Genomic DNA, 21030 nt, shown 5'->3' with positions numbered 1-21030 from the left:
TCAGGAAGTCGTATTGAGTCTGAGGCCTATGGACCCGTGCAAGAAGAGAAAAAGAGCAGGTGCAGCCTCTCTATTACCTGAATGATACAATTGTCGGAATGAGAAGGTGGGGGGCAGAACCAGTCGCAAGGAGGGGTGAACTTAGGTACGAAGTACATGTCAGGCATTGCCAGGCAGGCCAGGCAAAACCCGTTCCTTCGTACCATACGTGAAGGCGGTGATCAATGGCATCAAATTGGGGTGTAAAATAGAATTGATCCTGGAGAAGCTCTACGTAGTATGTTCTTCGGGATTCCCGTCTGGTCGTTTACCTCGCACAGCTTTCTCAGGCGCTCGAATCCATTGGCATACCCTAAAGTATTGATGTTATATTGTCGATGCATCGTTAATGGATAGCCCTGACGGTGTCCGCTGTTCGGATAGATTCGTCGATCCCTTTTCCGCCCACCGAGAATAACCAGCCTCAGAAGTTGTACCATCCAAACTGCAGGAGGGTAACCTTGCGTACCTGAGCGGCGCGGGACAATACGACCAAGCCTAGTGAGCCACTTGAAGTTTTTACCCGAGAGCTGCTAGAGCTATTTTGAATCATTTGGGTAGCAGCGAACCGAGCTTAACGAGTCACGAAAAAGTCGGGAACTGAACTCCTACCACAAAGGAGCTTCAAAGGAAGGCAAAGTGTGGTAGGAGACGATATTATTTCGGGTCTGAAACATAGTTGATGTTCATGTGAGCGTTGAGTTAGCTTGACAGGATTGCAGCTTGCAGCATCTGGGGGAGGCATTTTCAAGACTCGCAGCGGGAGGTGAATTTCTCGGAAGCAAGCTTGGGCCTGGAGGTCTCGACCTTGGGCTCGGGCCAGCGCAGAGGCATCGCGGAGGCTGGGCGAGATCTCGACCAGCATCGTTGAGAGATAAATGCAAACAAGACGAAGCACAGATATCCCGCTGGTTTGAGCAAGAAAAAAAACTAGCCAACTGCAAAGGAAAAATTCATCGTTGCCCCTGAGCAAGTATCGCGAATGCGCACTAAGAGTTCTCATTACCTAACTTGAGCCACCCCTACATGCACGATACAGACATGAGAGGAAGAAAAAACCCGCTACCGCGCTTCTGACCTCCTTATTATCGTGTTGATGACTTTTCTCCCCTCATGATCCTAGTACCAATATCAGATATGCATCCCCAGAAGGAGATGCAGACGCCAAGTCCGGGGAACAGTGAGCGGAGCTTGATTGTTGGGAGACGTGCATCTAGATCCCAACGCCAAACCAACCACAGGACTCGACTGACCAAATGGCCTGTGTGCGAGCTAGTCTGGCGTCATACAAACACCCCATGCGATCAAGTTTTGTGGTGGTGTTAACGAGGATCAAGAGACAGACTCTCCCAAGGGATTGGCTCTCCCTTCCGCAGGGCTACCAGTACACGATAATATCTGCGTTATTATTTTCTCCTCGCTTGACCACCGTGCCGCGTTCAGCTGAGCTGCGGGCGTGCGAGTACGAAGCACGACAGCAATCCACTCACGAAACGCCGTGGTGGTCTCGGTGTTAAGATTTGGACAGGCATGCCCAGGGTTCGAATGCGGGTGGTCAGGCAGACCAGCTTCATGCACGAAGTACGAAAGAATACGAAATAAGTGGTGATGGCAGAGCCTCGTCTGTCTCGACGAATTGAGCTGGCGCGATGTCATCTCGTACTCCAAGCTTGCATCATGTTTTAGCCTTCAGTCTTTCAGTTGGAATAGACACGTGAAATCCGGCTCAGTGCCACGCTCCGTTAAAAGAATGCGCCTAATGAGTTTCGTTGAAGTTTAGTTTATAGATCTTTCCAGCCTCGAGGGTTCATAGTCATATGCCATGATGTTGAAACCCTGGGTGGAAGGGCAAAAGGTTTTGGTGGCTAGCGTGAGTTTGTCCGCATCCTCAGACCAACGAAAAGGGAGGCTTGAAGAAGCTAAGCCGACAGGCCATCACCTTGCAGGAGGTACATAATAGCGATGTTGATGATGCAGCCTCTGGGCTGTGCTTCCTGGTTGAATTTTCGTCTAAGTCGCGAGGGGGCAGAAAAATGCTGGCTTGGAGGCGTTAATATCCGCCAAGGAGCAAGACGGCGGGACACTTTGGGTATTGCTTGGCAGCGGTGAAGGGAGGAGAAAGCTGCGAATGATGCGCGCCGCATACCTAGCTTCACACCTTGCGTCTTCCTCCTTTTCCCGCAAGTGCTTGTCTTACAATTTCCTTTTTCTTGCGGCGGGCGCAAATCTCCAATTCTGAAGTTGCCTTCAATTCCTGTACCCCGCCTACGAAAGTGGTTTATGAAACAAACAAATTTGACTTCAGCCACATATCGAGATATCACGATACAGGCAGATGCCCGGTTCCATAGTTGTAAGCCAATAAACTGTTACCCAAAGGTGGATCAGGACGTTGAAGGTCGTTGACCGAAAAGCAAAATGTACTTCGGGTGTAAGAGTATCAAGAAGAGGCGGTTTTAACCAAAATTGAAGGCCGAACTATCCGCTCGCCTTCCTCCCCCGGCCACCCAGAAGCCGCGCACGCTAATGTGCCATGACTCTTTCCCCTGCACTCGGGGCTACGCTTACCATTGGAGGCTTAATCACCTGAGGGAGGGGGAGGAGATCTGGGGTCCTTGGAGTCGAATTAGCCAGGCCAAGTCTGTACATGAAAGCGAGGATGCAGGTGCTACGTGTCGGATCGTGTCGGATTAGACTGCGCTGGGCTCACTCAACGGTCTATGTCTCCTGCCTGCGATATGCAGGACCACCTGTCCTGGCTCAACGACGAGGGTGAATTGTTGGAGAAAAAAAAAATGAAGAAAGAAAAAAGGTCTGGACAAGAGCAGGGGTTGCGTTGTGGCTGTTGACTCACTTACCTGAAAGTCGAGGGTCGACTTGCAGATGTCAGATAATCGCAGCGTTATCCTTATCAGCTGTTGATGATGTCGATGTGGCTGAAGACCTTCTACCAAACATAGCGCCCGGCGATCTGCGCGCACTCCTACTTCGCCCTGATGGTGGTGATCGTAATAATTGCATCGTTGTGGTGGACCCATCGAGGCGCAACGTTGAGAATTAATAATTCTGTCGGATTTCAAAGCTGTCGGTCCTCGATAGTTCGGTCGCAGGAATAGGAGCAATTGATTCTTTGTATCCCTTTTCAGGCTGCCAGCTGAACCTCCCCAATCGGTAGTCTAATGCAGAGCCAGCGGTTCGTATCATTCGGAAATATTGTACACTACTCCATAAGGCTTCGTGCCGTCCAGTTGTTCATGTTATCTTGACCTATCGCACTTCTCGGCCGTTGCCATTGGAGAATATCAAGGCATTGAGCCTATATCAATGACAGAACAAACGTATTAGTGCCATGGAACAGCAATAGTTGGCGCCCTCACCAACCACCTCCGTGCCTCCCGATTTGCTTATTCTGAATCCCGCCCCCTGCCAGAAAACGTTGTCGAGTATGTTGTGGCTTTTAAGTACGAAGTACTGGTATTATCATTGAATTAAAGGTGGATGGTGTCAAGAATACAGGATCTCTTGGCAGAAACAAAGATAAAAAACAGATCTCAGTTACACTTGCGCCACCGTCCTGGTATACCTGATCTCCTCTGCGGGCTGATCATAGAGTTATCTCTTCTCCCTAGTCTGAGCCTCGAGGCCCCCCAATCTCGTGACAGCGGTGTGCCAGAGCAGCCGGCGATTGCCATTGCCAGGCCAGGGCAAAAATCAAACTCGAACGCTTTACCTTTTCTTAGCTTGCCCCTCCGTCCATCCCCGCCTCAAACTTTCATATTCAGGGTCTCATTAGCTTCTACTTGTTCCTACCCCCTTGTGTCGTACAAGCTTTGCCCCGCTGATCGAGCCTTGTAGGCTTGGACACCGCTCACGAGGACACGACGAGTCTTTCTGAGGCCAAGTCGGTGTCAGCAGGGATTCGGTAGGCTGCCATTCCAAAGTTTATGTGGCAGCAATCACTGATGAGTGTGGGGGAGAAAAACAGCACGGGTGGGCAATGAGGCATCAAGTCCATTCCATCTGCCATCCTCCTTAATTGCGTTCCTTTCCTCTGGTGGGTCATCATCTTTCGTACCAACTTCCGTCTTTGATCTGGGATTCGGGATTGTTGGTAAAACGCGAGAAGCGAAAATCCACGCTAGTCTAGGACTAGGGAAAGCAGCACTGGAAGAGAACGCACACCACTGCACGCTCTGGATATCGTACCACACAACCAGACCGCCTGGGAAGGTACGAAGTGTGGTGTATTAGTGTACTTGCAGTGCCTCGTCGTGTCGTCAGGATCTCGGAGCAGGAACACGGCGGGCAGGTACGCACTAAAAAAGATCGACATGACGCACCCCCCCTCGTCAGTCTATCTTTTGCAAGGCTTTTCTTAAGTTTCTTAAGTTTCCTAAGGCGACCCCTCTCTCCTGTCGTCACAATGCCCCCACTTTCAACACCCGACCACCCCTCCCTACACCACCAGACTAGAGAGGTACTTCGTACTTGGAACTTGGGCGACCTTGGGCTGTACCCCCTGACGACCTACCACTCACGTCAACCCTCCTTCTTTTCTGGCCCGTTTCTTCACCTTCGGGTTTGTTAGCAATCTCGTACCCGCTTCCCATCAATCGGTACTGCAGACGCCGGATGGGGACTTCCCAAGCTATCACCGGCGTCCGCGCGACCCACTTGGCTGCTAGTGGACAACAATTGAACAGGGATACGGTCGCTTGCCCGCCGTGCAGCACATCGAAATGTATCCCGTAGTATACATGTATCGATTATTTACAATAATACCGCCTTCCTCTGATCGGAGGCCGGAGAGGGTGTGTGGTGACTGGTCTGGGGGTTGTAAGCCAGATACTGGAAACAAATATGAAGGGTCGCCCTCCCTCCCTCTCTCCTTCTACTTCGATATGTTGCCCTTGGCTTCTGAATTGTTGTTTAGATTCTTTCTCCTCGACCTTATTTACATGAAATCACCACTTGGAAGATATCCTCATGAGCCCCATACATGTTGACAACATGTGGCCCCTAACATCTTTATCACGGATAAGCGGGCGGAGCGCAGTGACATTATTCGAGATTCGGTGAGTGTCCAACGCCGAACTATTTTTTTTTCTTTTTTTCTTCTACCTGCACCGCAATCTTTCCCCGATGCGCGCACAGCAACAACACCACGGTTTGCAAACTTTAGCATTGCTAACCACCTGAATCCTCTCAATCAACACAGACTCGACAACGATTTTATAGTATTTCGTGGCAATGGCCATGAGTCCGCAGGCCAGGCCTTGAAGGGACAGGTCGTGCTCTGCCTCTCGGCACCACTGAAACTGGACGAACTACATTTGCGCCTAACAGGAACATTGAGGTTATCGTAAGTCTCACAACATACCATTGCACTCCTTTCTCGCAACCTACACCCGTAGATGCTGAATCCGCCATGGTCGCGTGGCACATCGTTACCTCAAACCCGCCGTTTCCTCTCCGTCTGTGTGGCGCTGGGTACACTAACACGAGCTTCGAATAGATGGACGCAAGCTAAGATGACCGCAACGGGAATATCACAACAGAAAGTCGACAAGACGATTCCGATCCTACAACACCGATGGGCGCCGTTCGTCGGCGGCGCGGGGAAGAGCGTGACGTTGCAACCAGGCAATTACGAGTTCCCCTTCGAGTATATGCTAGCCGGAGACACATCGGAATCCCTAGAAGGCATCCCCGAAGCATCCATCTCATACAGGTTAAAAGCACGTATCGTGAGGCGCAGGCTCGCCAGCGACATCCACACTTACAAACACCTCCGCGTCATTCGGACCCTCGAACCATCCGCCCTCGAGTTCCTCCACGCTATGAGCGTGGAGAATATCTGGCCGAACAAGGTGGACTACTCACTCGTCATCCCGCAGAAGGCCGTCGTATTCGGTGGGTCAGTCGGCATCGAGATGCGATTCACTCCGCTACTCAAAGGTCTGGAAATGGGAGCAGTCACGGCGAAGTTGATGGAGTGCCGGGAATGTGTTGCCCAGGGGTCCAACCTTGCAAAACTTAAGGAATTCAAGACAGAGCGAGAGGTGGGCCACTGGAAGTTCGACGTTGTGACCGAGGACTGGCACGACACCATCGACGGCACCGGCCAGGAGGGATGGGTACTGGAGAAGAAGCTGGACCTGCCCAAGAAGCTACGGCAATGCGTGCAGGACATAAACGAACATGGCATCAAGATTCGGCATAAGCTGAGGTTGATAGTCTCACTCAAGAACCCAGATGGTCATGTCTCTGAGGTATGAATTTCATGACTCTCTGTGTCCTAGTTTACAGAGGCGCTTTTTACTAACAGCCTACGAATAGCTTCGCGCGACTCTACCCGTCGCGATTTTCATCTCCCCTAACATCCCGCTGGACGAGGAGGGTAACCTGGTCATGCAGTCACCCGACGAACCTGTGCCTCCGCTTAGTGACCCCGAGACAATTGCGCCCCCGGGCTATGGCGAGCATGTTCTGGATCGACTCTACGACGATGTCCTCTTCGGCGGCTTCCAGACGCCGGAGAACCAATCCGGCACCAACAGTCCTTATTACCACCCATCAGCAACCGCTTCTTCCGAAAGCCTAGCTCACGCAGCAGAGACCGGAGCCAGAACCAGAACTGACCCTGCCATTGTAGAGGCGTTGGCATCCCGCCTACAAACTATGTCCGCCAGTCGATCACGACGCAATTCGGTACATTCTATGAATAGCGGACCGCCTGACGAAATGTCCAGGCGGCCTAGCCACGAGAATTCTCCTTCTGGTCGGGTGTCTCCCGAGCACGCCGACGAAACTATCCTTGAAGAGCTCAACAAAGTACCGAGCTACGCAACGGCAGTTAGGACCCCTGCTAGGCCGCGATCGTATATCGGCCTACCTTCCATGTTACCAATGTATGAAGACATCGAACCCGATGTCCCAAGCTCCCCAGCTATCCCTGACGATAGTGCCACGAGATCTGAGCCGGAGAGGACGGAATCCACCGAATACGACTCGGGCGATATCCAGGAATCTTCTCCGGCTGAGCAACTCTCCGATTTCAGTTCCACGCGATCCGAGTCCCTGAGTAGTCAAGGGAGCCAGAGGTCTCAGAGGCCTCAGACCGCTATTGACGCTTCCCAGCCTCGAACCGTGCGCCCCCGGCCCCTCTCGGGCTTCTCAGACGCTCTCTTACAACGGCTGTCCAACCATGCCTATGGTCACTATGGACACGGCCTCGACCCTCGTCCCTATCAAGGAATGCGTCCCACTATGCAATGCATGTAGCTGCGTTGCATCACAGCCATACCGGCTTTTCATTACCTCACAATATCCGCCTTTCCCACTCCGACGCCTGGAATGGCTCCCTTTATCCCTAAGCTTTCTACAACCCCGACTTAGCTTTTTCTTTTGTCCCCATTTGCATATCAGGAGGTCATGGCATTTGCAGACCGGCGGCGTTTACAACTTTCTTTTTTTCTATGGAACATTTGTGGCATCACTCTAGACTTCTGCCTGTTTCATTTCTTCATTCCTTAGGAGTCTCCCAAGAGACCTAAGGTCTTCACGGAGGATGGACTTCCTCCCCCCAAACCTTCCTTTTCCACCTTTTTCTCCATTGCACATTGATGTATGAGGATAGACATTAGGCGTGTTGTTTACTTTTGGGTTTGAGTGATTGCGGGTTGGAAAATGCTTTGCTATATACCCCAGGATGACCAGAGCAGCAGGGCCGTTCCCAGGATGGATGGCGCCCGCGAAGGAGATGCTCTGTAGTAGTAGTAAGTAGTATACGTTGGATTCAATACGAATACCGAATGTAATACACTTAGAGAATAGGAACTGTACCTGATACTCGTTGATCGTCGAGGACATTCACAAAGTGAACTACTCCGTACTTGTAGATACATTTGATGCGACACGGCATGGGCCGGCTTAACATCCGTATGATGCAGGAGAGTCCTTTCCCCACGCCACGAGCTCACGGGGACCTCTTAGCCCTGCAGATCAATATCCAGGCTGGGACAATGTCATAAGGTGAAGAGGCATCGAGGTGCACCAGGGAGTACGGAAAAGTACTCTCAATGCCTTCATTTAACCCACTTCTCGAAAGAGCATTTGTAAGGAAGCGCTCTTTCTTGTACTCCCCAGTGCCTTCTTTCGGTTACCCTCGTGCAGTACAATTACGGGATCCGAGCAAGGGAGGGACATCAGCCGGATCGGCTACGTTTGTTTCTTTTGAGGGGGTTCAGAGTAGCAATGCATACGAAGTACACCACGCCCTTCCGAACACCCTTCCGGCTTCGCAATTGCAATACCTCGGAGAACTCGCGCTCGGGTTTACGGGCCCAAGTTCGCACCCAGAGTCCGGATCTGAGCGTTTCAGTGTATGTGATTGGAATTGGCTGGCGGTGATATGATTACTCATGGATGCTATTCCTCCAAGGCGTCCTTGCAAATGTTCCCCTCTCCCCTCTTCCCCTCTTTTTTTTCGTCTGGCGGCAGAAAGATCGTGAAGGAGGGGAAACACTGGCGGAAAATCATTTGCTTGGATGGTTATTCAAGGGTAGGAGCGATGGGTGTGACGCTAGACCAGTTGACGTCATGGAGAGCCGAGGATTTGCCATCTTTCTTCCGGCAGGTGTGGGTGGGTGGGTCGTACTTTGCAGGCGGGAGGGGAATCTCGAAGGGGGATGGAATTGTTTGAGCACAAAATCAGTTGGCTAAGAACGTGCTTGTGCTGTATCGTACGTCAATTCTGTTCAAGTGAGCTGTTGCTGTCAATTCACCTGCTGAAGCTCTGCGCTAATTCATGGTTGACAGCCATAAGTGCTTGACGGAGGCGGCGAATCGATCGACTTGTTCGATATCCGTGGTCGTTGGTGCCATTGGTGCCTCAGATGCCCAATTCGTTTCGTGGCAAATCGCAAAGTCATTTGGATCAATTATACCAACTCGTGCTTATCAAGTCGATAACAGATAATATTGGGGGGAAAGAAGGATTCAAGGGGATAATGTCATAATGTACGACGTTTGTCTGACCCATCACAGAGGCTCGTTGTGGGTGGTTGCATTACTCTTCACGGGCGATGCCGTTCCTCCGACCGTGATCGCCACAGGGATTTAAATGCCTCCAGATGGACAGACATGGGACGACTAGAATGGGTGTGCAAGGGAAGCTGAACCGGAAGCTTTGCTGCCCACAATTCTTGATGCCCTCACACAAGTGCTTGGGGAGGGGGAAACTAAATTGCGACACTAAACCGACTCGAGGCAATTACAGCTGAGCACGGCAAAACTGGACACTGTGGGGTGATTGATTGAGAGCTTGAGATTAGGGTAATTGGGCTTCCACTCCCCCTCCTGAGCTATGGACCCTAATCATCCTTCGGTGTTGTTTTAGGAAGAGAGCTCGACGTCATTATTCGCAAGGTTTCTAGCAAGGGAGGAGCTACGACGGTCTTTCTCGCCATCAACAGCTTCGACACTTGAGCGTCTTCTTATTGAGCGAGCCAAAAGAAGAAAAAAGAAAAAGAAAAGAAAGGGTTGTTATCATTACAGCCGCCATCTTCCTCTCCCCTCTTCTCATCCGAGGTCTGAAAACTGCGGGGCACCTTGAAGCTCGAAGCGCCGAACCAACATTTCCCCCCGATTCACCGCTCTCCCGATCTTACATTCGCGAATCTCGTATATCTCGCGATAGTTTACACCGAGCTCGTAGCCAGATTACACGAGCCGTCGACTACAGGAAGAACAAAAATTAATAGATCAGATCACTCGCAATCGTAATCATCATCAACCATGAGCGTACCTTCCTCAGAGCTCCCCTCACGGGCTACCACAGGTATCAGCACCTTCAGCGATGAGGCCATCCCCGAGTTTGATCCCTCCACGGTACGCTGACAATCATCCATTTACACTTCACCCAATCTGCGCGAAACAGCGCAAGGAGTCCCTATCCTGCCTTTTCATTCCTTCTCAAGATTAAAACCCTGCCACGAACTGCATTTCACGGCGTCCCCGATTTGTGCTGCTAACCTCACCGTATCAGACCGCTGGGCTCCTCTCCGAGCGACTGCAAGCATGGAAACATGCAGTCGGGTACCTAGAGGACTACGTGAGCGCCGTGGAGAAAATCCACAAGGCTCACGCAAAGGAATATGAAAGGGCTCTCAAGGCAAGTTGTTCGACCGCCGACGCATACGCCCCCTCCCTCATGGCATCACCGTCGAAAACGAGGGAGTCCAAGCGAGAGAAGGCAAAAAGGGATGGCATGGCATATGGTAAGGCGTACTAACCGCTTTTTTGTTTCGATAGACCATATCGAATCCTCTGAGAGAGGGTCATCACTTTGATCAGAGCCTAGGTGGGATTGCCGGTTTCTTCGAGAACCTGCGCCACAACACGCAAGCAATCATCAACACCAACCTCGAGACCGAGAAGGCTCTCAAGGGGAATGTGCTTCCCGTCCTCGAGCGCCTTCACAAGGAGATCAAGCACAAGGCGAAGGAGCTTGCCAGCGGTGCCGCGAAGGGTGCCAAGGAGGTCGAGAAAGCCCGAAACACGACGCAGAAGCACATTGAGCTTCTCGGCCAGCAGACCGCTTCTTTCGAGTCAGCCGGAGGCAAGATCAATGGTGGCCACGAAGATCCCTACGTGATCCGAAGGGGCGTTCTTCACCGCCTGCACAAGCAGGTCCTCGAGGAAAACGCCCACCGGGGCGATCTTATTGCCGTGCAGAACAACTTTCAAGAGTTCGAGGCTCATACCATCCACACCTTGCAGCAGGCTATGGATGCCTTCACGCAGCTTGCCGGGGGCCAGGGCGAGAAGATTCGGGCGCTGCATTCGGACATGTTGGGCGCCATCCAGAGGGTGCCCCCCGAGTATGAGTGGAAGTCCTTTGTCGCGCGTAGTGGTGACCTCCTCGTCGACCCCAACGAGCCGCCACGTGTCGTGGATGCCATCACGTTCCCTAACATGGACCACACATCCACTAAGCCACTGATCGAGGGTACCCTCGAGAGGAAGTCGCGGAACAAGCTGTCTTGGGGATACCAGACGGGATACTACGTGATAACCCCGTCCAAGTTCCTACACGAGTTCAAGGACTCCGATAATACTCGCCACGACCCCAAGCCCGAGCTCAGCGTCTATCTCCCCGGCGCCCTTATCGGAAATCCAGTCGGGGACAAATTCAGCGTCAAGGGCAAAGATACGAGCAAGACGCTGAGCAGCAAGTTGTCCGGATCATCAGAGCTTTCTTTCAAGGCGCACACGGCTGCTGACGCAGAAAAATGGTTCCGCATCATCAAGGAGGCCGCAGATTCGGCCGCCGCTCCGTTGTCACCCACCTCTCCGACTTCACCACTTTCGCCCCCAACTCCTGTCGATGCGGCAGCATCTGCTGCGCCCACCGCATCTAGCGCAGCTGCTGCCTCTGGGGAGAAACTAGAGATGAATGAAGCAAAGGTAGTCACGCCCGAGGGAGAGCATCCTCCTCAGGAAAGCGGTGTGTCGGGTGGTTCTGCTGGTCCTGCCAAGGTGGCCCCGGCGGACACGAAGGGAACATCTGCAGCTGCGTAAATGACGAATGATTGTTGTGGAGGTATGAGCCGCATGAACAAATCTCTTTTTTTCTTTTAGTTTTCTTTTCGAATCCGATGGCTTCTTGCCAAGGGAACAGAATAGGAGAGCGATGGGTTGGCCGGCCGCAGGGTTGCGGAGCAAATCAGAAGGGGACATGAAAGAAAGTGCTGGCCACCGGGGCCGGCCTGATTTTGACACCTGGCTACCAAACCCGCCGCTCACCAATCGATGTTGGTCGCTTCAAAGTTATAATATTATCTATCTGCTTTTAAAAAAAAAATCTTGGTTGCTTCCGCATTCAGGTTTAATTCGAGAGCCTTGCCTTGCCAGGTTTTGCTTCTCTTAACCGGATTCCCGGGATTTTGAGGCAGGGACTGGCGGTGAAGAACGGCTTTATCTTTTGGTTGGGCGACGGTTTTGCCAATGCGAGGCGGACCTGCTGTGTGACTGGACGCGCATCTGGATCTCTGCCCAGTGCCAGCTCACGTACGAAGTATCAGTGGATTCGAGTGAGTGCGCTGTACGAAGTAGCCGCATCTCAGTTGCTTCGCGCCCGTTTTCCCCCCTCCTTCATCTCTTTCTAGGCACAATCTGTCGTCTCGAGCTAGTGTTAGTCCAAATCGATTTGCAGACATTTTGATTCTTGGAATATCCTCTATCCTGTCAATTCGTCCTTTGGAAGTAACTGTCTGACGAAAGAAAAAAAAATTGTTCAATTGGAACTCTGTCGAAGCCACTAAGTTTCATTCGCGGCTTTTTTTGGAATCTTGCTTTCATATGACCCTAAACTGTTGATCTTGTGATATCGTGAAGCGAGCCCATTGACGTCCTTGATGTTCTTGTTTCCGGGGGCCAATGTACTGCAAGTCAGGCAGAAATGCGGCTCGCGCACTGGGCAGCCAGAAGAAGGTCGTGGAGGGTAGAAGTAACACAACGGAAGAACGTTGCGGGTAAGGCTCAGTGCCGGTGTTCGGTTTGGCTTGATTTGGCCCTACGACAATGCATACCGAGTTTTGTATTGTCGAGCTGGTGAGAGGTCAGCTCGACCCTTGGCTCTGAACGCCACAGCCGCGCATCATTCTCCTTGAGGGTGAGGGGGGACGCCCGGTATGGTTGGCTAAGGCACGGCGAGTGTTCCCGGACAGAGAGGACAGCACTTACTTGATGCCACATGCGATTTATCCCATGCCACTTACATCGGCACGAGGATTGGGTTTCAACCGTCCTTGAGCCGCAAACAAATCCTAGTTTGTTTGGGAGACTCCTCGCAGATTTCACATATCACGACATGAATGATCCATGTCCGTGTTCGGATTCGGTAAAAACTTCCACGTCGACGCCAAGGGCCAGCATCGAAAGCAATGAATTGAGACCGATTGTTCGACGGCTTAGGCCCAACCGTCCGATCGATGAAAGTTCGGACGGTGTGACCGCTGCTCTGCAGCACTTCAGGGATCTCTCTGCATAACGCGCATCATCGGCTTCTCCATAGAATGCATCGCTCCCTGCATTCTTCCCTTGAACCGAACCCCAGAAGGTTCAAGCGTCTCCTTCTCAGAGATCGCGATATGCGGTGAATGCGCTACAGGGAAGTTGTCCCTTTCATAGTTCGGGGCGAGGGCCATTATTCGCAGTGATCAACAGTACAGCAACACCTCCCAAGAGCCAATCGAAAAGATGAGGGCGCCTGCAGACCCATGCATCTCCCATCACCAAGCACTAGATGAGGAAGCACGAGAAACCAACCAACCTTAATGCGCCTTCTGTCCGCACCCCCTTTCCAATACCCTTCCTATTGTAGACACACCTCTTCTTCACTTACTTCTAAGCCACCTTCTCTCCGCTTTCTTTTTCTCCCCCCCCCCCCCCCCCCCCCCCCCCCCCAAGGTTGCCCGCGGCCAACTTGTATCGCAGCCCAAGAAATTAGGGAGTGGATTTGAGGCTCTTAAGGATGCCAACCCTTTTCGGTTTCTGATGGGACAAGAAGCAAGAGGCCAATAAAGTACCCTGGCTACGAGAACGGCATAGTAAAGGTACACAATCTAGAAGGTCGCCTTGTTACTTCAGCCAGTCTCAACCGTCTGGATGCCTTCTCCTGTCCGCCTTCTTCGACCCCGCGCGTGTCTTGTTCATAAAAACGGAGGCTACCCACAACGGAAACGAGAAGTTGATTATTTCTTTTATCATATTTCTTCTGAGACGGCTTCTTCCTATCTGGGATGATGAAGTTATAGCCTTTATACCACGCCGTCTGCCACAATTGCTTCTTCTACTTCCTTCGATTCGTACACTCCTTCTTATACATTGTTCAACCCGCTCTTACACACCGAAACTCTCCTTTTCTCAACCCACCCCTCTCTATACCGTCCTACTCCAGATCCTCATATTTTCTTCCAAGTACAACACGATGCCTGACGACTGGCAACAGTACCAGGGCACTATCGTCAACCTATACCAGGGCCAGAACAAGACCTGTGACGAGGTCCGCAAACACATGAAAAACAACTACGGCTTCGTGAAATCGTGAGTCTTCTTCTATGCATGTTTTATGAGGGGAAGAAAATGAGCCCCTTGTCCTCACCTATTTCGATCCCATCTCCCCGTGGCGGATGTGTTGCGTGTCCTTTCCCGACGAATAGCGGCAACTTGAATGCTGACCGCCGCCGGCCGCGGGTAGTGTCCGAAGCTACAGGTCTCACTTGAAACGATGGGGGATTAGGAAATACCAAAGGCACAGGAGACGAAGCACGCCAGGACCCTCGAGCCCTTACGGGGACGGTCTGAGCCCAAACCGACCGGCTCCTTCTCCCTTGAATTCCAACATGGACACGGACGAGCCACCTTCCTCCCTTATCGCCAACGTCTCCGGCGGCCTCCCCGGCCCGATCCCTTCGGACGCTGAGAACTTTTTCCACTATTTCGATGACGGGACTACGGGATCTTTCAGCGCCTACTCCCCCGGGGGTCAGTACCTCACTCCACCCGATTAGTTAGTCGATCCCCCCCTTTTCCCCTTGTTGTTCACCTTGTCTCTCGCCAAGAGTCTGTTCACTAATCTTCCTTTTCCTTTTCCCCTCTCTTCTCATTCCAGTCCTAGATATTCTCCTATGCAGGATCAAAACAGGCCCGAATTTTTACTCGTTCATGGTTCCCCCCTCCAAGGTCAAAATAGCGCCGATTTTCCACTCGCTCCTGGCTCTCCTCTCCGGGGTCCAAATAGCCACAGCCCCGGCTATCCACTCGTTCCTGGTCCTACCAGCCCGGAGCCTTGGGCGCCCTTCCAGCGAGGCGACTTCTCCCTCGCCGGCGCCTCCGAATCCGCCAACTTCGAGGGCACTCAGCTCTCCATTCAAACGGCTCTTAATCCCTACACTGGACCTCCGGAAATCAACATAACGCCTGCGGAGGAGCTGGTTCAAGATAGCCAGGATTTGGGTTTCCCTGGTCCGGATCGGACGCCGGATTATCTCTACGGTTACAACAATGCTCGGCCGCCCCGGTCCGGAGGCAGGGGGCGGTAAACTGGCTTGTGTTTACACACACGCCTAGAAGAGAAAAAGAAAAAGGAAAAAAGAAAAAAGAAAAAAGAAAAAAAGAAAAAAAAAAAAAAGTTAAAAAGTTTTTTTGTAAAAAAGAAGAGGTTAAAAAAGAGGAAAAAGAAAAAAAGAGAACCCCCCCCCAAAAAAAAGGAAAAGACGAGACAGACTCTTCGGGCAACTTTACCCCGGACCGCGGCGGGGCTTGATTCTTAGACGACGGACGTGGACGAATCGTCCGCCTGCCTCTCACTTAATACTTGATGAGGCGACCTCAGCCAACAGCTCGCGGGGTACGGATCCGGGGCAAGAGGGGTCTTCTTTTATAGCGGGCTGGGACATGGGGAAAGTAGGGTTGGAACAGAAAGAACCATTGCGAATCTCCTTTGTAACTGATTTATGACATGATGAATGGGGATGAGCTCACGATGCCGAGGAGGCAAGATGGGATGAAGCGTTTGACTTATTAGAGTTACGATTTCTTTTATTTTTCTCTTTTTATGACTCTTTTTATTTTGTTTTTCCTTTCTTCTCTTTCTTATACTTTTCTTTCTTTCTTTCTTTTTTTTTTTCTTTTTTTCTTCGTTTGGTTCTTCTTTTTCTATTACCTTACTGTTATGACCAGTCTGCCAGCGCCAGACATGTAAATAGCCTCGTCTTTTTTGATAGCAGCAAACGAGACTAGGTCGCACGATATATATATTACATAGCATAGCTTGCATGTCCATCAACCATGTCGTTACATTGATTAGTGGCTTGGTGAAAAACTCGCGGTTGGTCTATCAGCGTATGAAGCGAGCAAATAATAAAGTGCGAGCCCTCGTCCAAGCTCCTGCCGAGATCCAGGCGGAAAGAAGAAAAGACGCGCCTTTATGTATGAAACCAGGCATTAAATCCACTTTAGGCTCAGGCGTCCCTACGAATCTGCTAACTTGGCAAAGTGTTTCGACCAGAGCCATCCGACTTGTTCGGATGGGTCGTCCTCGTTGAAGGCGAGCCAGAGTTCGCCTTTCTCCGCGATCACGTCGAATATCTGGGAAGTCTCATGTTAACCAGATTGTACATAATCCTGCCCGCATTTTTAAAGAAGAAACGCACCTCGCCAGCTTGATATGTCAAGAACGGATATCCAGCTTCATATTTAGTTCGTGACATGTTGAACGAATACAGCGAAGCGCCTAGCCACAAAACCTTGTATCCATTCTTGATATAAATCCTTTCGGGTTCATCTTCATCTCCGACACTTGAGGATGAAGGGAGGTCGAGAGCTGAACGGAAAAGACCCGAGAATCGTCGGGGGGCCTCCTGAGAAACGTTAGCACCGGGTTGGTTGCCCACAGGAAACTCCAGAACGCATGAAAATATCATCTCTTACCGGGCTGGCGTTTCCCTCTGCCCGACAATGATGGCATGCCGTGCCCCCATCATCCTGATACCAGCGAATGTGGCAGGTTGGGCATTGAACTGTCCTGGAAGACTCGGAGAGACTTTCCGAATCACTTTCACCCTCGGACTCTTCCACATCAGTCTCCTCTTCGGGAAGGTTTATCTCAAGGCCTTCAATCGATAAGGGCAGAGATTCGAGCGCCAGGAGTTGTAGATGTCTTGCCAGGTGCCGGTAATAATGCCTTGATGGGCTCCCCTGGTCTATTAACGAGTCGGGCGGTTCCCATTCATCGCAAAGAGGACAAGAAAGGAGCTTGCTGTGCCGGACCGGCCGCTTGAAGGCGTCTAGGATCGTCTGCATCTGACTTTCCGCGACCATGCCGGGGTGGCGGGTTTGAAGGTGGCGCACCATGTCTTCTTCGGTACCAGTGTCGAATGCTTCTCTGCCGCCAGCAATGCATAAATTACATGACCATCGACATTGATGGACTTTTAGCTCGTGATCTATCCATTCGCGGCGAGTAGGAAACAAGGTCGACGGCGAAGAACACTCCTCAAACGTGCAGACATAGGGTTGGAGATCCGCGAAAACATGGCTTCTGGTAGATTAGAGATGAACTCCTTGTCAGCGAATCGTCAACCATCTCACGAGGCTCATTTTTAACCGCTAGCAGGAAATAGCTTTGTGGCGGCTAACCACATACTTCCACTCAAAACGGGTCCCCATGGTTTGGATAGTGCGGCAGTAAGGGCATTCGAATGCTTTATCGTATTCCGCTTGAACCCCCTCCATCACCATCTCTGTGAGATCCGGAATTCGTCTTCCAATCGCTTGGCCCTCGCTGTCAGTCATGAAAGAAGTAGCGAAAGTACAAACAGACAACCGATTGAGCGCCGCATCGGAGCTCTGGCCAGGATGAGACGACTTGAGATCCTCGACATATGTCGTGGCGAGCGTGGATATGTCATCTATAACTCCTCCCAAGTGGGCGTTCGCCAGCTTTTGTCGATGTTCCTGCCTGTGCTGGATAAACTGCCTTCGTAAGGTTATCGCATTCCCCAGACGCTTCGAAAGCCATGGAGTACGCTTGGTCTTGGGATACTTATCAGAGACGCCGCTGATATCTGGAGATGCCTCAAGATGGGTAAAAGAATCAAGGGGAGGGAAGCGACCTCTCGGACGATGTCTGCGTATTATTATCGATAGAGCAAAAAGGTGGCTAACGGACGACTGGATGCCCAGTACCAGCTCTCTCAGTGGCTCCCAAATTGGGTCTGACGCTGGACGAGCTGTCGAGTATGCACCTACATCATCCGTTTCCAAATCCGAAAGGAAGTTGAAAGCTGTGGACATTGGCGTTTCTCGTCAACTCTATTACGCAAAACTGTTGCTACCACGCCCAGCTACTCAATCAAACCGGCGAAGTGAAGTTTTGCTCATGCTGCTCACCTCTCCTAGCCAAGTTTTCCAACCTTTCAAGACCGGTTAGGACTCCCGTCCGTATATATGCTGCGCTTCTCAGCCGGTAATCGAGCGACTTAGTAGACTTGGGAAGTTGGAGGGCTCCGAGATTCCCGATCCAAACCCGAAAACGCCCACCATTATCCTCGGAGATGTCCTTCAAGTCACCCAGAGCGGGATAATTCCGGAGGCGATTCGAAAGACCGTCTAGAGACACGACGCACAAGGAAGTCAAAGAGTATAACGAGAGAGAAGAGGTGGCCTCCGAGTCCATGTTAATGGTGTATTGTGGTGCATTGGGAAATCTTTCAGATGAATTGTTCTCTCATCCACAGGATTTGATACTCTCTTTTGCTCATAGCCGTGAACACACTGAACCATCTCCACGTGACTGCGACTGCGACTGCGCAGAGCTCATAATGGGTTGATATGATGATTGGATTCGATGATTGGATAATTGGGTTCTGGGTCTATTGAGAGAAGCACAGCTGTGCATGAGAATGAGGGGTTTCTCTCATGGGGTTCGGCTGCACTAGTCCAGCGTTGCGTCTCTCGGCAACGACGATACCGAGATGGGCTCGGCTTCCCTCTCTTCTCTTCGAATTATCTCCACCCCGTGGACAAGGGGTGAATAAGATTCAAATATAATGTCAGGTTTCGAGATCGCCGGGCTGGTCCTTGGAGCGTTCCCCCTCTTGCTCGAGGCGGCGAAAGAGCTCCGGGGCGTCTTCCGAGATGTGAGGACGTGGTGGAAATTCGAGAGGGAATTCGAGGATCTCATATCGTCTATTGAGAGGGAGCAAATTGCCTTTTCCCTGAACCTCGACGTCCTCTTGGCACCGTTGGACATCAGCGAAGAAGAACGAGAGGCAATGCAGTTTGACCCAAATTCGGTTCTCTGGCACAGTCCCAAGATTCAAGCCGAGCTCAAAAGACGAATCCAAGCTCGGTACTTCCCTTGGTTCATGAGGGAGCTTAAAGATATCGAGGATTCTTTGGAGGAGTTGTGCGATATACTGGCAATTGGGAAGGTGAGAGGGAATCTACGCTTTTGACGTGAGCGATATAAGAACGAAACTCATGAGTGTTGTTCTTAGCTAGATAAAATGAGCAACGATAGGTTAGAACACGAAATGTTCAAGCTGAAAACCAGTTTCTTCCACAGGAAAGACCAATTGCTTTCCAGAATAAGAGACAAGAATGACGCACTCTGGAGGTTCCTCGACAAGGCCTCTAACAGGATCCAGTTAACTCCATCTCCAAAACAAGGATCTGGTGCAACCTCGTTCACGGCAGTCCAGGAACACGCACAAGCTCTGTACCAATGCTTGCAACTGCAGTGGTTTTGCACCTGTACTCAAAACCATCCGTGTGGTATCAAAGTCCAGCCAAGCGAGGGTAGAAAGGATGACGAGAAGGCATATCTTCAAGTTCTCTTCGATGACAATTCCTGCCGCACTCAGTTGAAAGTGATGGTGGAATCACCTGCGATCGAGAGGCCACGGACGGTAGAGCGGTACAGACCGGACGACATTTCCGAATTATCCCAGAAGATGTCGATCAAAAACCGGCTCAAGGAGCGTTTCGGATTGAAAGGGTCAAAAGCAGTTCCATTGTTGGCAGTCTCTAGTGTCCTGACAGCGAACAATATTCACCCTGCAGATTTTGCTCTGGACGAAGAGCCTAAAAAAAGCCGCGGAAAACTCTCGAGACTCTCAATACCGGGTTACTCGAGAGAGAGGAGATCTGCTTCACCGACTAGCACCATAAGGAGCTCTACATCTAGAGGCAGCGCTTCAGAAATGTGAGTTCTCATCTGCCGAAGTACTGAATTCCAATCTAGTGTTAAGAAGCTGGAGTTATTGACAAATCAAAACAGTCAACGGGCTCCATCCCCGACCGCGGCCCCGGCCCCGGCCGCGGCTCCTCCTAATCCTCGGCGGGTGCGTTTTGCCAATGACCAACCCGAAAACTCTACCCACCTTGAGCGTAAGAATGCCAAGGTTATCACCGACCTCTGCTCTACAATTCGGTGCCAAGACATGGACTGCTGCTTAGGCTTCCTTCAGCCAGACCGAGGAAACAGACTCTTCATCTATTTAGATCCCCCAGACCAGTCCGAACTTCAGGACTGCAGGTTAGAATCCGTAGAAAGCTTCCTCAGCAATACGCCCCGGAGGGAGACGCGTATTCGCCTTGGGCTATCGTTGGCCCTTAGCCTTCTTTACTTGGGCCCAACGCCATGGGTTCCGCCGTCGTGGACCAAGACGGAGCTCCTTGTCCTAAGAGGAAGCGGTACGAGCACTGAGAAACCACAGCCATACTTCTCCCATGCCTCGCTTCCCAGAACACTGAAAAAACGGCCGGCCCAGGCCGGGACCGCAGCAGCACTAGCACGGGAGAGCCTCTTCAAACTGGGCGTCGTCCTCTTGGAACTCGTGTTCCGCGACACCTTAGAAAACCAACACTTTAGGGCCGACTACCTCGACAAAATAGGCCAGCCCAACGACCTGACCGACCTTTGCACAGCATTGAGGTGGCAAACTCGTGCAGAGGAAGAGTTTGGCTTTGGGCTGGCGGATGCAATCCGGAAGTGCATTCTGTGCGCGTTCGATCCGACGCCGGACTTGGGGAATTCGGCATTCTTGCAGGCTGTGAGGCAGGGTGTTATAAGTCCTCTTACCACGTTTTTGAATATGTGGAGTTCGGGAGGATTCTGAGATCATTGATGCCAGTCCTTTGCATCCGTGCAATCTCTAGATTCTGGTGTGATAAAGGAGCCGAATGATAATCATCGCAGGTTGAGCTTGGCGCTGGTCGACGGAAAGGAGATGCAGCGAGCTTTGTCGATAAGCGATTAATACGGCAATTTACGATACTGAGGGCTTAGCTGAAGGAGAGGTGTAGGATAATGAGAAGTTCTAGCACTAGATGAGGTAGTTGCGAAAACTACATGGGAAATATAGTTGATTATTTCAAAGTATAGTGAGAACTTAGGAAAGGTCTTATAAGTTATGTTTC

General features: G+C 51.3%; 5 protein-coding genes across 5 annotated transcripts; 4 read left to right on the top strand and 1 right to left on the bottom strand.

The window, feature by feature from the left end:
* Positions 1-5049: 5049 nt before the first annotated feature.
* SAPIO_CDS9333 (uncharacterized protein) lies at positions 5050-7323 on the top strand (the record flags this gene model as incomplete). The annotated part of the gene is made up of 4 exons (XM_016790757.1): positions 5050-5114; positions 5258-5401; positions 5555-6311; positions 6379-7323. The coding sequence occupies 4 exons, from the start codon at positions 5050-5052 to the stop codon at positions 7321-7323; spliced, it is 1911 nt and encodes a 636-aa protein (XP_016639267.1).
* A 2514-nt stretch (positions 7324-9837) lies between these two features.
* Positions 9838-11622, top strand: SAPIO_CDS9332 (Ph domain protein; the record flags this gene model as incomplete). The annotated part of the gene is made up of 3 exons (XM_016790756.1): positions 9838-9930; positions 10088-10319; positions 10403-11622. 3 exons carry the CDS (start codon positions 9838-9840, stop codon positions 11620-11622), a joined length of 1545 nt encoding a protein of 514 aa, XP_016639266.1.
* Positions 11623-14032: 2410 nt separating this feature from the next.
* On the top strand, positions 14033-15146 carry SAPIO_CDS9331 (uncharacterized protein; the record flags this gene model as incomplete). The annotated part of the gene is made up of 3 exons (XM_016790755.1): positions 14033-14148; positions 14363-14614; positions 14798-15146. 3 exons carry the CDS (start codon positions 14033-14035, stop codon positions 15144-15146), a joined length of 717 nt encoding a protein of 238 aa, XP_016639265.1.
* A 931-nt stretch (positions 15147-16077) lies between these two features.
* Positions 16078-16959, bottom strand: SAPIO_CDS9330 (uncharacterized protein; the record flags this gene model as incomplete). The annotated part of the gene is made up of 3 exons (XM_016790754.1): positions 16078-16194; positions 16260-16466; positions 16537-16959. The coding sequence occupies 3 exons, from the start codon at positions 16957-16959 to the stop codon at positions 16078-16080; spliced, it is 747 nt and encodes a 248-aa protein (XP_016639264.1).
* Positions 16960-18656: 1697 nt separating this feature from the next.
* On the top strand, positions 18657-20729 carry SAPIO_CDS9329 (uncharacterized protein; the record flags this gene model as incomplete). Its single annotated transcript, XM_016790753.1, has 3 exons — positions 18657-19015; positions 19175-19813; positions 19889-20729. 3 exons carry the CDS (start codon positions 18657-18659, stop codon positions 20727-20729), a joined length of 1839 nt encoding a protein of 612 aa, XP_016639263.1.
* Between the last annotated feature and the right edge of the window lie 301 nt (positions 20730-21030).

The sequence above is a fragment of the Scedosporium apiospermum genome (genome assembly GCF_000732125.1).
Source record: "Scedosporium apiospermum strain IHEM 14462 chromosome Unknown SEQ_SAPIO_0143, whole genome shotgun sequence".
Lineage (NCBI taxonomy): Eukaryota > Fungi > Ascomycota > Sordariomycetes > Microascales > Microascaceae > Scedosporium > Scedosporium apiospermum.
Note: the sequence above shows the minus strand (reverse complement) of the source record. Positions and strands in the feature narration are given on the sequence as shown.